The following is a 13,959-nucleotide window of genomic DNA, read 5'->3' as shown; positions in this document are numbered from 1 at the left end:
AGTGTGTAAAAGATATCACCACATGGGCTCAGGAACACTTCAGAAAACTACAGTCAGTAACTACAGTTGGTCGCTACATCTCCAAGTGCAAGTTACAACTCTACTATGCGAAGCGAAAGCCATTTATCAACAACACCCAGAAACACAGCCGGCTTCGCTGGGCCCGAGCTAATCTGAGATGGACTGATGCAAAGTGGAAAAGTGTTCTGTGGTCTGACGAGTCCACATTTGAAATTGTTTTTGGAAAATGTGGCTTTTGGAAAAGAACCACCAGATTGTTTTAGGCACAAAGTTCAAAAGCCAGCATCCGTGGTGGTATTGGGGTGTATTAGTGCCCAAGGCATGGGTAACTTACACATCTGTGAAGGCACCATTAATGATGAACGGTACATACAGGTTTTGGAGCAACATATGTTGCCATCCAAGCAACGTTATCATGGACGCCCCTGCTTATTTCAGCAAGACAATGCCAAGCCACGTGTTACAACAGCGTGGCTTCATAGTATAAGATTGCAAGTACTAGACTGGCCCGTCTCCCATTGATGAAGCATAAAATACCTTAACGGAGACGTCGGACTGTTGAACAACTTAAGCTGTACATTAAGCAAAAATGAGAAATAATTCAACCTGAAAATCTTCAAAAATTGGTCTCCTCAGTTCCCAAATGTTTACTGAGTGTTGTTAAAAGGAAAGGCCATGTAACAGTGGTAAAAATGCCCCTGTGCCAACTTGTGTTGCTGGCATTAAATTCTAAGTTAATCATTATTTGCACAAAAAGTTTCCCAGTTCGAACGTTTAATATCTTGTCTTTGCAGTCTATTAAATTAAATAAGTTGAAAAGAATTTGCAAATCATTGTATTCTGTTTTTATTTACCATTTACACAACGTGCCGACTTCACTGGTTTTGGGTTTTGTATTTTGTGTCCTGTCCTGGCCTTCAGGCACGCATTCTGCTGTCTGCCACTTCAAATATTTATTCATCCGTCTGTAGCAGGGGTGTCCAAACTTTTTCCACAGAGGGCCGCACGAGGGAAAATTTAAGCATACTGGGGCCATTTCGATATTTTTCATTTTCAAACCATAACAAAATAAAAATATATTTGTTTTTCCCATCCTTAGGGATCCTGGGGAGCATAATGGGTCTTAGTCTTTAAAATGTTAAAAACAAGTCAAATTATAATTTGTATTTATTTATTTAATGCTTACAGTAAATCAGTATATCAACTTGAGGTTGATATAAAGTAAAACAAATAAGGTTTTATGCCTTAACTGTCAAAAAAGACTTTGTTTTTTATAGTAAAACTGAAATATGCAGTATTTAGATGGATAGATAGATAGATAGATAGATAGATAGTACTTTATATTCCTTCAGGAGAGTTGCTTTATTTAACAATTAAAGCCCTCAAAGATCAACAATGCAGGACACCATTGATTTTAATTATTTAATATTTTTGGAGTAATCACAGTGAAAAGTTACTAAATATATTTGAGATCCGAAAGGTTCCCCACTCAAAGTGATACATTTGTATTAGTTTTTTTTTTTTTTTTTATTACTTTTAACACTTAAATTTCAAGATCAACTTCCAATATATCTGTCGATTTTAAGTTTGAACTTTTGTTTGTATTTGCTCCTTTGTCAAAACTTTGATGTTTTTATATGGCAACCACACAACATATGCAATATTTTTTCTATGTAAAACATTTTAAAGTGATAATTTTTAAGTAATAATTCATTATAACATAGATTATTTTGTCCGTTTTTTTTTTTGAGCAATGGAAAAAAAAAGAAAATAAAGACAAAAGGAACAAAAAAAACTGCCTGCATGTCAGTTTTTGTGTCAAGATTGCCACTTTTTCTCATTAGATTTCACCTCATTCCACTTTTTTAAATGTTTTTCTTTAATTTGATTTAATTTAATTTAATTTGAGCAATGGAAAAAAAAAAAGAAAATAAAGACAAAAGGTAAAAAAATGCCTGCATGGCAGTTTTGTATCAAGATTGCCAGTTTTTCTCATTAGATTTCACCTCATTCCACTTTTTTAATTTTTTTCTTTAATTTTTGCAATACTATCAATTTTGAAATTTTTACAGAATGTGTGGCAGGCCCGTAAACGATTAGCTCCGGGCCGCACTTTGGACACCCCTGTTCTATAGTAACCTCGTGACTCTTTTTTCATTATTTTTGCATGCTTTCCATCTCATTTCCTTTGCTTCCGCCTCCTACTCGGCCGCTGCTCTTGTCCGCCGTGGTAGGACGAGCCCTTGTGTCCGATCAGCAGAGGATCAGCTCTCAGGCACACGTCGCTCTACTTGTTTCTGCTCAACACTTTTATTGGGTTAGTGTGCCAATATGGTTTATGTGCAGCATCGTTGTAATAAAACATCGATTTGTACCCTGCCAAACAAAAACAGCAATCATACATTATCTCGCCCCGTTGACACGAGGAGGAAACACTTAAAACCTTGAGCAAATCCGTATGTGGAATACATATATGGAACGGATTAATCAAAAGAAGCAAACAAAGGACCAATTTGATTCACTTTAAAAGACTGTTCAAATTACAAGTGTTCACAAATTACACATTATAATTATGAACATTTAGAGAAATATTGTTTATATATTGAATATTTTTTGACTTACTATGGTACTGTTTTTTTCGGACTATAAGGCGCACTTAAAATCCTTTAATTCTCTCAAAATTCGACGGTGCGCCTTTTAACCTAATGTGCAGAACAATTCTAGTTGTGCTTACCAACCACCGATTGTGCAAGTTCTCCCACTTAAAATGATGACCGAGGTCTGTAATTTTCATCATAGGTACACTTCAACTGTGAGAGACGGAATATGAAAAAAAAAATCAAGAATTCACATTGTAGGAATTTTACAGAATTTATATATAAATTATGGTGTAAAATAAGAATTTGGTCAACCATTCAAAGCTCTCACTGATGGAAGGAGGTTTTGGCTCAAAATCTCACGAAACTTGGCCCCATTCATTCTTTCCTTAACACGGATCAATCGTCCTGTCCCCTTAGCAGAAAAACTGCCCCAAAGCATGACTTTTAGACCACCATGCTTCGGAGTAGGTATGGTGTTCTTGGGATGCAACTCAGTATTCTTCTTCCTCCAAACACGACCAGTTGAGTTTATACCAAAATGGATACATGGATGATACAGCAGAGGATTGGGAGAATGTCATGTGGTCAGATGAAACCAAAATAGAACTTTTTGGTACAAACTCAACTCATCGTGTTTGGAGGAAGAAGAATACTGAGTTGCATCCCAAGAACACCATACCTACTGTGAAACATGGGGGTGGAAACATCATGCCTCACTGTATATATATATATATATATATATATATGTGTATTTTTTTTTTATATTGTTTTTATTTTTTATTCAGTCATTGGTGGGCTTCACGGTGGCAGAGGGGTTAGTGCGTCTGCCTCACAATACGAAGTTCCTGCAGTCCTGGGTTCAAATCCAGGCTCGGGATCTTTCTGTGTGGAGTTTGCATGTTCTCCCCGTGAATGCGTGGGTTCCTTCCGGGTACTCCGGCTTCCTCCCACTTCCAAAGACATGCACCTGGGGATAGGTTGATTGGCAACACCAAATTGTCCCTAGTGTGTGAATGTGAGTGTGAATGTTGTCTGTCCATCTGCGTTGGCCCTGCGATGAGGTGGCGACTTGTCCAGGGTGTACGCCGCCTTTCGCCCGATTGTAGCTGAGATAGGCGCCAGCGCCCCCCGCGACCCCGAAAGGGAAAAAGCGGTACAAAAAAAAATGGATGGTGGAGCTAAGGATATTTGAATATTGCTTTTCATATTGTTGTGCAGCACTTTGGAAACATTTATGTTGTTTAAATGTGCTATTCAAATAAAGTGGAGTGGAGTGGAGGGAGTAAATTGTCTATGATTGCATCTCGAATTCACGGTCGAGTTGATTTTACATGGGAGCATCACTTCAAAACAACAGCGGCGATATTTTAAGTGCCTTCTGGTTGATGTCATTTGAGGAAGCAATATTTCTTCTGCCATTGGTCACACCCATTACCGTTCAATTTATTATGTGGATTCCCCTTCTTAAAAGAAAGAAGGGTGATGAAGTTCGTGTGTTGTGCAACTGATGATAAATCAGAAAGTCCAAAAAGGCGCGTGAAGCCCATCAGCGCGCCGCCGTTTAGAAGCTGTGTAAATATTTAGGATAAAACGCGTCTTGGTAAGCTCGGCCTTTCATTGTTTCGGAGAAGCTACTTCTTCATGTGCCTTTGTGTTTATGCTCGGGGAGCCATTTGTGCTACCAAAGGGGAAGCAGGAAGTGGCCCTTAACTCGTCTTTCCAACTCTTGTCAATACCTTTAGCCGAAGTCCTCGGAGGGAGACGTATTGTGTCATTAAGAGTAAACACAGGAAGCGCCGCGTGGATTTCCTGCCCTTTGATTCCTAACGGCGTGCGAGGGCTTCCTGCATACTCCCAACGCACACACACTTAAATGCACACACTTAAACGCCCATTTTAAAGTTGCAGGCAGGTGTGTTACAAACCCCGTTTCCATATGAGTTGGGAAATTGTGTTAGATGTAAATATAAGCATAATACAATTATTTGCAAATCATTTTCAACCCATATTCAGTTGAATGCACTACAAAGACAACAAATGTGATGCTCAAACTCATAAACTTTATTTTTTTGCAAATAAAAATTAACTTTGAATTTCATTGCTAAAACACATGCCAAAGTAGTTGGGAAAGGGCATGTTCACCACTGTGTTACATCACCTTTTCTTTTAACAACACTCAATAAACGTTTGGGAACTGAGGAAACTAATTGTTGAAGCTTTGAAAGGAATTCTTTCCCATTGTTTTATGTAGAGCTTCAGTCGTTCTGTCAGAGTTGTTTTTTCTCGAACCCCAAGATGCAGAGAAGGAGGCAGGCATTGAATGAGAAAAAGTGATTTAATATAAATAAAATAAATGATAGATGGGTTTGTACTTGTATAGCGCTTTTCTACCTTCAAGGTACTCAAAGCGCTTTGACACTACTTCCACATTTACCCATTCACACACACATTCACACACTGATGGAGGGAGCTGCCATGCAAGGCGCCAACCAGCACCCATCAGGAGCAAGGGTGAAGTGTCTTGCTCAGGACACAACGGACGTGATGAGGTTGGTTCTAGGTGGGATTTGAACCAGTGACCCTCGGGTTGCACACGGCCACTCTCCCAATGCGCCACGCCGTCCCTATATAAACAAGAACAAACAAACGTGATTTAATATAAATACTAAAACAAGAACAAACAAAAGGGGTACAACAAAAAGTGTGCACAAGGCGGATAACCAACTAAGAGAGCTAGCATGGGAGCTAGAAAACAGAAGGAACTTAGCATGGAAGCTGGCAGAAACAAAAAGGGGCCTAGCGTGGAAGCTAGCGGGGTAGCGAGCAGGAAAACAGAAGTCGTACTTGTAATATGAAAACAAACTGGAAGCAACAAACTGTTTCCTTGGGTTAAGTCTTGCATGTTTAGGTCAGTGGCCTAGCGGATAGAGCGTCCGCTTTGAGATCGGTAGGTTGTGAGTTCAAACCCTGGCCGAGTCATACCGAAGACTATAAAAATGGGACCCATTGCCTTCCCGCTTGGCACTCAGCATCAAGGGTTCGAATTGGGGGTAAATCACCAAAAATGATTCTCGGGCACGGCCACCTATGCTGCTCACTGCTCCCCTTACCTCCCAGCGGGTGATTAAAGGTGAAGGGTCAAATGCAGAGAATAATTTTGCCACGCCTAGTGTGTGTGTGACAATCATTGGTACTTTAACTTATTGTTGTCATATTGCAAGCTACACGTATCTCTTGGTATCTACTGTTTACCAAATAAAATAGCTTTGAAGACGGTAAGCGCAACCAGAATTTTTCCGTACATTAGGCGCACCGGGTTATAAGGCGCACTGTTGAGTTTTGAGGAAATGAAAGGATTAAGTGCCCCTTATAGGCCGAAAAATATGGTTTATTAGCCGTATCGGACAATCGAAGGCATGACAGTCCGCAGATTTCCGCCACGTCTACGCGGAGTCGATATTTGTATCGAACGTCATTTGAGCGAAAATGTGCTGGTGCGGGTCAAAACATCATGCACAGACACAATTTTCAAATGAAATAAGTTTGCCGATCGTATATTACACCTTGACATGTCTGAATGGGCATGGACCGACCCGATTTGTCAACATTTTCCAGACATGATCTCACCCCGTTGACACGACCGAGGAGGAGATTTGGATTTTGGAGGTCCAAAAATCAAGAGATCGTGGCCAAAACGGCCTGGATGGATACTTTGGAGGCCCTGGTCCCAGGGCGGGGGCAGCAGGGGAGTGATTAGTAGGAGTTGAATGAGAAGTGTGTGTGCTCGCTTGTTGTTGCCTGCAGCTGATGCAAGAATAAAGCAAGATGCCGGGTTTTTCCACAAGATAAGTGAAATCAGTGGGTATTGAAGCACGGAGACGTCCCCCGATTTCACCATCTACGGTCCGTAATATAATCAAAAGGTTCAGAGAATCTGGAGAAATCACTGCAGGTAAGCCGCAATGGCCGGGACCTTCGATCCCTCAGGCGGTACTGCATCAAAAACCGACATCAGTGTGTAACGGATATCACCACATAGGCTCAGGAACATTTCAGAAAACCACTGTCACTGACTACAGTCCGTCGGTACATCTGTAAGTGCAATTTAAACTATTTTACGCAAACAAAAAGCCATTTATCAACAACACCCAGAAACGCCACCGGCTTCGCATGGCCCGAGCTCATCTAAGATGGACTGATGCAAAGCGGAAAAGTGTTCTGTGGTCTGACGAGTCCACATTTCAAATTGTTTTTTTGGAAACTGGACGTCCTCCAGACCAAAGAGGAAAAGAACCATCTAGGCGCAAAGTTCAAAAAGGCAAAACCCGTGATGGTATGGGGGTGCATTAGTGCCCAAGACATGGGTAACTTACACCATTAATGCTGAAAGGTACATACATGTTTTGCAGCATTAATGGTGCCATGCAAGCAACGTTACCATGGACGCCCCTGCTTATTTCAGCAAGACAATGCCAAGCCACGTGTTACAACAAGCGTGGCTTTGTACTAAAAGAGTGTGGGTACTAGACTGGCCTGCCTGTAGTCCAGACCTGTCTCTCATTGAAAATATGTGGTGCATTATGAAGTGTCAAATACCGCAACGGAGACTGTTGAACAACTTAAGCTATATATCAAGCAAAAATGGGAAATAATTCCACCTGAAAAGCTTCAAAAATTGGTCTCCTCAGTTCCCAAATGTTACTGCCATTAAATTCTAAGTTAATGATTATTTGCAAAAGAAAAATCAGTTTCTCAGTATGAACATTTGTAGTTACGGGTATGTTTTGCACATTTTTAATAAAGTTTACACATGTATAATCATTTTTAAAAACTGAAGGCAACTCGCATTAAAAGTTCTCTTTTTTGCACATCAAGTATTTTAACACTTTATATACACATTTTTTCCCGATACAATCAATCCACCACATAGGCTCCTAGTTATGGTTTTAACACAAAAGGTGCGGTGAACTTCCTTATACTGCTAAAATTGGTCAAACAACGACAAACAGGCATTAAAGAGCCCAGCCCAAGATGGCGGTGAGGAGGCGTGGCCGGCAGTCCGACAGCGAGGCAGGGCATGCCGGAGCCCAGCCCAAGATGGCGGTGAGGAGGCGTGGACTGCGAGCAAGCAGCGAGGCGGTGCGCGCTGGAATCAACCCCGCAAATATTTTCAGTCGCGTGCGTCTTCGTCTTCCCGTGGCTCTCTCTCGCTCTGGTTCGGAGGCGTGGACTGCGAGCAAGCAGCGAGGCGGTGCGGGCCGGAATTAACCCTGCAGATATTTTCAGTCCCGTGCGTCTTCGTCTTCCTGTGGCTCTCTCTCGCTCTGGTTCAGTATTCGCTCGCTTCTGGCTCCTTCTCTCTCAGTCTCTCCTCCCGGTGTTTACGGCCACTGCCCTTTTATATAGTGCGAGAGGATATTTAAATTGTGCCCAGCTGGGCGACCCACGCACCTGATAATATTTGCGGGGTTGATTCCGGCGAGCCCCGCCTCGCTGCTTGCTCGCAGTCCACGCCTCCTCACCGCCATCTTGATTTACGTGGACCCTGACTCAAACCAGTTGAAAAACTTATTCGGGTGTTACCTTTTAGTGGTTAATTGTACGTAATATGTACTGAACTGTGCAATCTCCTAATAAAAGTTTCAATCAATCAATCAATCAAACCCTGCCTCGCTGTCAGACTGCCGGCCTCGCCTCCTCGCCGCCATCTTGGGCTGGGCTACGGCGTGTCCTGCCTCGCTGTGGGCTGCCAGCTCCGCCTCTCCACAGGTTCCATTATTGAAATAATTAGCGTAGCAATGATGCAAAAAAGTATATATTTATTTTTTTGTCAGGCCGCCATTCAACAGAATAACGACGACTATTGCTGATTCTTCATTAAAACTTGCCAATCATCAAGTCTTGAGCAACACTTACCAAGCATCCACTCGGCTCGGCCCCATGTCCCGATTCTACCAATGAGTAATGATTCCATCGTAACGTCTGTTTACTCATTAGCGAACGATTTGTTCCCGCAGGAAGACGATTCTGATTGCGGTGGAGGGACCTGCCTAAGCCCGAGTCTCTGGGCCATGCTCGCGCTCCAACTGCTGCTCTTGTGGCTCAGCACACCTTTGCAAAGCTCATGACGCCTATAAATGCCGACGCACGCAGCGCAAAGACACTGAGCATGAAGAGGAAACCAGGTCATGAGAGGCGCTCACACAAAAGTGATCGTGGTTATCCCACAAGTACAGGCCATGAGGTGGGAGCATGCCCGGGGACGGGTATGCCGATGATTTCGAATGTGGTGTTGTTGTGTTTCCCAACGCGGTATTGGCGTCTTCGTTTCCCGGTGCCAAAGGTTTCTCAGTTATTTTTCCGCATTTAATTTCTATGTTATTAGTCCGCTCAGATGTTTTCATGCTATGTCCCAAAAGCGGTTTTGAGGCCGGTTGGATGTACTGCCTAAACCCTTTAATTCAAAGACTGTATATTCACTGACAGCGTTGATTTTTGTCGTCGTTGGTATTTTTTTCTTGCCTGTTCTATCCAACAAACGCTCTGATGATTGATCGCTCCAACCGGTGATGTGATGATAATTACCCCCTCTTTATGTCGGTGTTACAACAACGTACTGTACCTGCTCTTTTCTACTTAATAATCCCATGCTTACATCTCATTGTGAAACATGTGAATGTTTTAATGGGAACTATATGCGATCTCCTAAAGGGGTACACATTATTTCCAAAGCAGGACCCCCACCCAGACATACAATACTGGCCCACAGCTCGTGACAAACAATATTATATTGTCATTTTTCTTGGGCTCAATCACTTATAAGTTATAGTGAAGTTATGACGAGTATCCTCTCTTTTTGTTGGTAGTTAGGATCCCATGCTTACATCTCATTGTGCAACATGTGAAGGTTTTAATGGGAACTATATGCGATCTCTGAAAGGGGTACGAATGATTTCCAAAGCAGGACCCCCACCCAAACAAACAATACTCGTACACAGCTCGTGAAAAACAATATTTTATTGTCATTTTTCGTGGGCTAAATCACTTATAGGTTATAGTGACGTTATTACGAGTACCCTCTGTTTTTGTTGGTGTTTCAACAAAGTACTGTACCTTCTCTTTTCTACTTAATAATCCCATGCTTACATCTCATTATTTGAAAAATTTCAACTCATTCAGATCATTCAAGTTGTTTACCATTTCCAAAAAAATTCCCATTTCTCCTGAAATTTCCCAATACCATTTACTACTTCAACATATCTTGCCCGATGTAAACAATTGCAACACCAGCCAATTCAGATTATTCAGGACCTTAATTTTCCTCCAAAAAATCCCGCTTTTGCCAAAATTCCCAAATTTTCAGGAAGTTCCTATTGAAATGAATGGCACATTTTTCCAAGTTGCACAATTCCCACATTTTTCAATCTATTCGAACCATTCTAACATTAACACATTCCACTCATCCTGGACATTCAAACTAACACTTTCCCAAGTTCCAAACCAAATTTCGGTTTTCCTGGAAATTCAAACTCTTCAACATTCTCACCATTCCATCATTTAAACCATTTCAGCAATAAAACAATTTCAACACCAACCATTTCAACTCATTCAGACCATTAAAGTTTTTTTCCAATTTTCAAAAAAATTCCCGCTTTTCCCAAAATGTTCTAACACCATGTACTACTTCCACATTTATTGCCCGATTTAAACAATTCCAAAACCAACCAATCCAGCTCATTCAGGACATTCATTTTCCCCTAGAAAAATCACGCTTTTCTCAAAATTCCCAAATTTCCAGGAAGTTCCCATTGAATTTCCTGGAAATTCAAACTTTTCAACATTCAAACCATTCCAACTTCAAAATCTTAACTCTATTCAGGAATCAGGGTTTTTTTCTTGAAAAGTTACAAAAAATTCCAACATTTCCAAGAATTCCAGGTTTTCCGGGACATTTTTTCCCATTCCAAATGAATTGGCCATTTTTCAAATTTCACCATTTCCACATTTTTCGACCTATTCAAACCATTCTACCGTCAACACATTCCACCATTCTGGAAATTCAAACTATCATTTTTCCAAGTTCAGAAAATTCCAGGATTTTCTAGAATTCCTGCTTTTTGTAAACCCTATTTCCACCCTTTTTTCTGGCAACTACTCCTTCCACATTTTTCAACGGATTTCAACCGTTTCACTGTCAAAACATTCCTCTTGTCTTTTGACTTGGGAAAAATCCCGCTTGTCCCAAAATACTAGGAATGCAGTAATACCATTTTTCAATTCAACATCTTACTACTTCAACATTTCTCAACCGATTTGAACAATTTTAACACCAACCATTTCAACTCATTCAGGCCATTTTAAATAGTTTACCATTTTCAAAAAAATTCCCGCTTTTCCCGAAATTCTCTAACTTCAACATTTATTGCTCGATTTAAATAATTCCGAAACCAACCAATCCAGCTCATTCAGGACATTCATTCCCCCCCCCCCAAAATCCCGTTTTTTCCCAAAATTCCCAAATGTCCAGGAATTTCCAATTGAAATGAATGGGACATTTTTCCAAGTTGCACATTTCCCACGTTTCAACCTATTCAAACCATTCCAACTTCAACACATTCCACTCATCCTGGACATTCAATTGAACACTTTCCCAAGTGTCAAACCAAATTCTGGTTTTCCTGGAAATTCAAACTCTTCAACATTCAAACCATTCCAACTTAAGCATATTCGGGATTCTGGAGATTTCCCTGGACAAATTCTAAAAATTCACACATTTCCCAGAATTACAGGTTTTCCGGGACATTTTTCCCCCATTCCAAATGAATTGACCATATTTTAAACTTTCACCATTTCCTCAATTTTTCAACCTATTCAAACCATTCCAACTTCAACCCATTCCACCATTCTGGAATTTCAAACTTTAATTTGCCAAGTTCAAATCAATTCCAGGATTTTCCAGAATTCCTGCTTTTCCAAAGCCCTATTTCCACCCTTATTTCTGTCAACTACTCCTTCCACATTTTTCAAAGCATTTCACCGTCAAAACATTCTTCTTAACCAGGAAAAAAAACAAAGTTGTTTTTGAACTGGAAAAATTCCCAATTTTACTAAAATTCCAGGAATTCCGTAATACCGTTTCTCAAATTAACATGTTACTACTTCAACATTCCTCGACCGATTTGAAAAATTTCAACTGATTCAGATCTTTTCAAGTTCTTTAGCATTTAAAAAAAAAAATCCCGCTTTTCCCGAAATTCCCAAATACCAATTACTACTTCAACATTTCTTCCCCGATTTAAACAATTCCAACACCAGCCAATTCAGCTCATTCAGGACATTAATTTTCCCCAAAAAATCCTCTTAATCGGGAAAAAAAATTAGTTTTTTTTTAAAATGGAAAAATACCCGGTTTTCCCTAAATTCCAGAAATGCCATAATACCATTTCTCAAGTCAACATGTTACTACTTCAACATTTCTCAACCGATTTGAAAAAATTCAACTCCTTTAGATCATTCAAGTTTTTGACTATTTTTGAAAAAAATTCCTGCTTTTCCCGAAATTACCTAATACCATTTACTACTTCAACATTTCTTGCCCGGTTTAAACAATTCCGACACCAACCAATTCACCTCATTCAGGACATTACAGCTCCTAATCATTTTTTTTTTAAATCCAGTTTCACCCAAAATTCCCAAATTTCCATGAAGTTCCCATTGAAATGAATCTGACATTTTCCTAAGTTGCACAATTCCCACATTTTTCATCCTATTCGAACCAATCCCACATTAACACATTCCACTCATCCTGGACATTCAAACTAACACTTTCCCAAGTTTCAAACCAACTTCTGGTTTTCCTTGAAATTTAAACTTTTCAACATTCAAACTATTCTTACATTCATACTACATTCTGTCCGCATTTCATTTTAACTTCAGCATTGGAGCATTAGACGCAATTCCTTAAAGGCCTATGGAAATGAGATTTTCTTATTTAAACGGGGATAGCAGGTCAATTCTTTGTGTCATACTTGATCATTTTGCGATTTTGCCATATTTTTGCCAAAAGGATTTAGTACAGAACATCGACGATAAAGTTCACAACTTTTGGTGCTGATGAAAAAGCCTCGCCTTTACCGGAAGTCGCAGACGATGACGTCACACCGAGAAAACGACAATTTCCCCATTAATTTGAGCGAGGATGAAAGATTCGTGGATGATGATATTGATAGCGAAGGACTGGAAAAAAAATAAAAAAAATAAAATAAAAACCGACGGCTCCGGGCGGCTTCAGTGTGAGCGTTTCAGATGTAATTAGACACATTTACTAGGATCATTCTGGAAGATCCCTTATCTGCTTATTGTTTTAATAGTGTTTTAGTGAGATTGTAAAGACATACCTCGAGGTCGGATGGCTGCGGTGAACACGCAGTGTCTCAGAGAGAAGCCGAGGAGCCAAGCTCACAGCTGCCTTTTAAACAGCTACTGCAGGTGGACCAATAATCCAATGATGTCTCCAGTAAAATATATATCACAATTTTCCCATCCAAAAACATGCTGTGTTTCGGTGCTAAAGACAGCTGCAATATGTCACAATAATGTGTAATTATGCGATGAAAAGAGAGTACTTTTAGCCCGTAAGTGGTGCTGAGCTAATATTTCCTGACTATCCGTGACGTCACTCGCACGCTTCTTCATTCCGCGACGTTTTCAACAAGATACCTTGCAGGAAATTTTAAATTGCAATTTAGTAAACTAAAAGACTATGTCTCCCGGCTGGCCTGGGAACGCCTCGGGATCCCCCAGGAAGAGCTAGACGAAGTGGCTGGGGAGAGGGAGGTCTGGGCTTCCCTGCTTAGGCTGCTACCCCCGCGACCCGACCTCGGATAAGCGGAAGAAGATGGATGGTTGGATGAACTAAAAAGGCCGTATTGGCATGTGTTGCAATGTTAACATTTCATCATTGATATATAAACTGGGGCTTCACGGTGGCAGAGGGGTTAGTGCGTCTGCCTCAAATCCAGGCTCGGGATCTTTCTGTGTGGAGTTTGCATGTTCTCCCCGTGAAAGCGTGGGTTCCCTCCGGGTACTCCGGCTGCCTCCCACTTCCAAAGACATGCACCTGGGGATAGGTTGATTGGCAACACTAAAATTGGCCCTAGTGTGTGAATGTGAGTGTGAATGTTGTCCATCTGCGTTGGCCCTGCGATGAGGTGGCGACTTGTCCAGGGTGTACCCCGCCTTCCGCCCGATTGTAGCTGAGATAGGCGCCAACGCCCCCCTCGACCCCGAAAGGGAATAAGCGGTAGAAAATGGATGGATGGATGGATATATAAACTAT

The 13,959-nt window shown here is 40.9% G+C and overlaps 1 protein-coding gene across 1 annotated transcript in view; it reads left to right on the top strand.

Annotated features, from left to right (window-relative positions):
- LOC133562944 (voltage-dependent calcium channel subunit alpha-2/delta-1) overlaps positions 1-13,182 on the top strand; it is a 311,591-nt gene extending 298,409 nt beyond the window's left edge. Inside the window, exons 40-41 of the mRNA XM_061916789.1 lie at positions 2,256-2,338; positions 8,639-13,182. Of these exons, the coding sequence (XP_061772773.1) occupies positions 2,256-2,338; positions 8,639-8,675 (120 nt within the window). The 3' untranslated portion in view covers positions 8,676-13,182. The remainder of the gene's footprint in view (positions 1-2,255; positions 2,339-8,638) is intronic.
- The last annotated feature ends 777 nt before the right edge of the window (positions 13,183-13,959 follow it).

This window comes from Nerophis ophidion, linkage group LG12 (assembly GCF_033978795.1).
Source record: "Nerophis ophidion isolate RoL-2023_Sa linkage group LG12, RoL_Noph_v1.0, whole genome shotgun sequence".
NCBI classification, from domain to species: domain Eukaryota; kingdom Metazoa; phylum Chordata; class Actinopteri; order Syngnathiformes; family Syngnathidae; genus Nerophis; species Nerophis ophidion.
The sequence above is the reverse complement of the archived record's forward strand: the minus strand, read 5'-3'. Positions and strand labels throughout refer to the sequence as shown.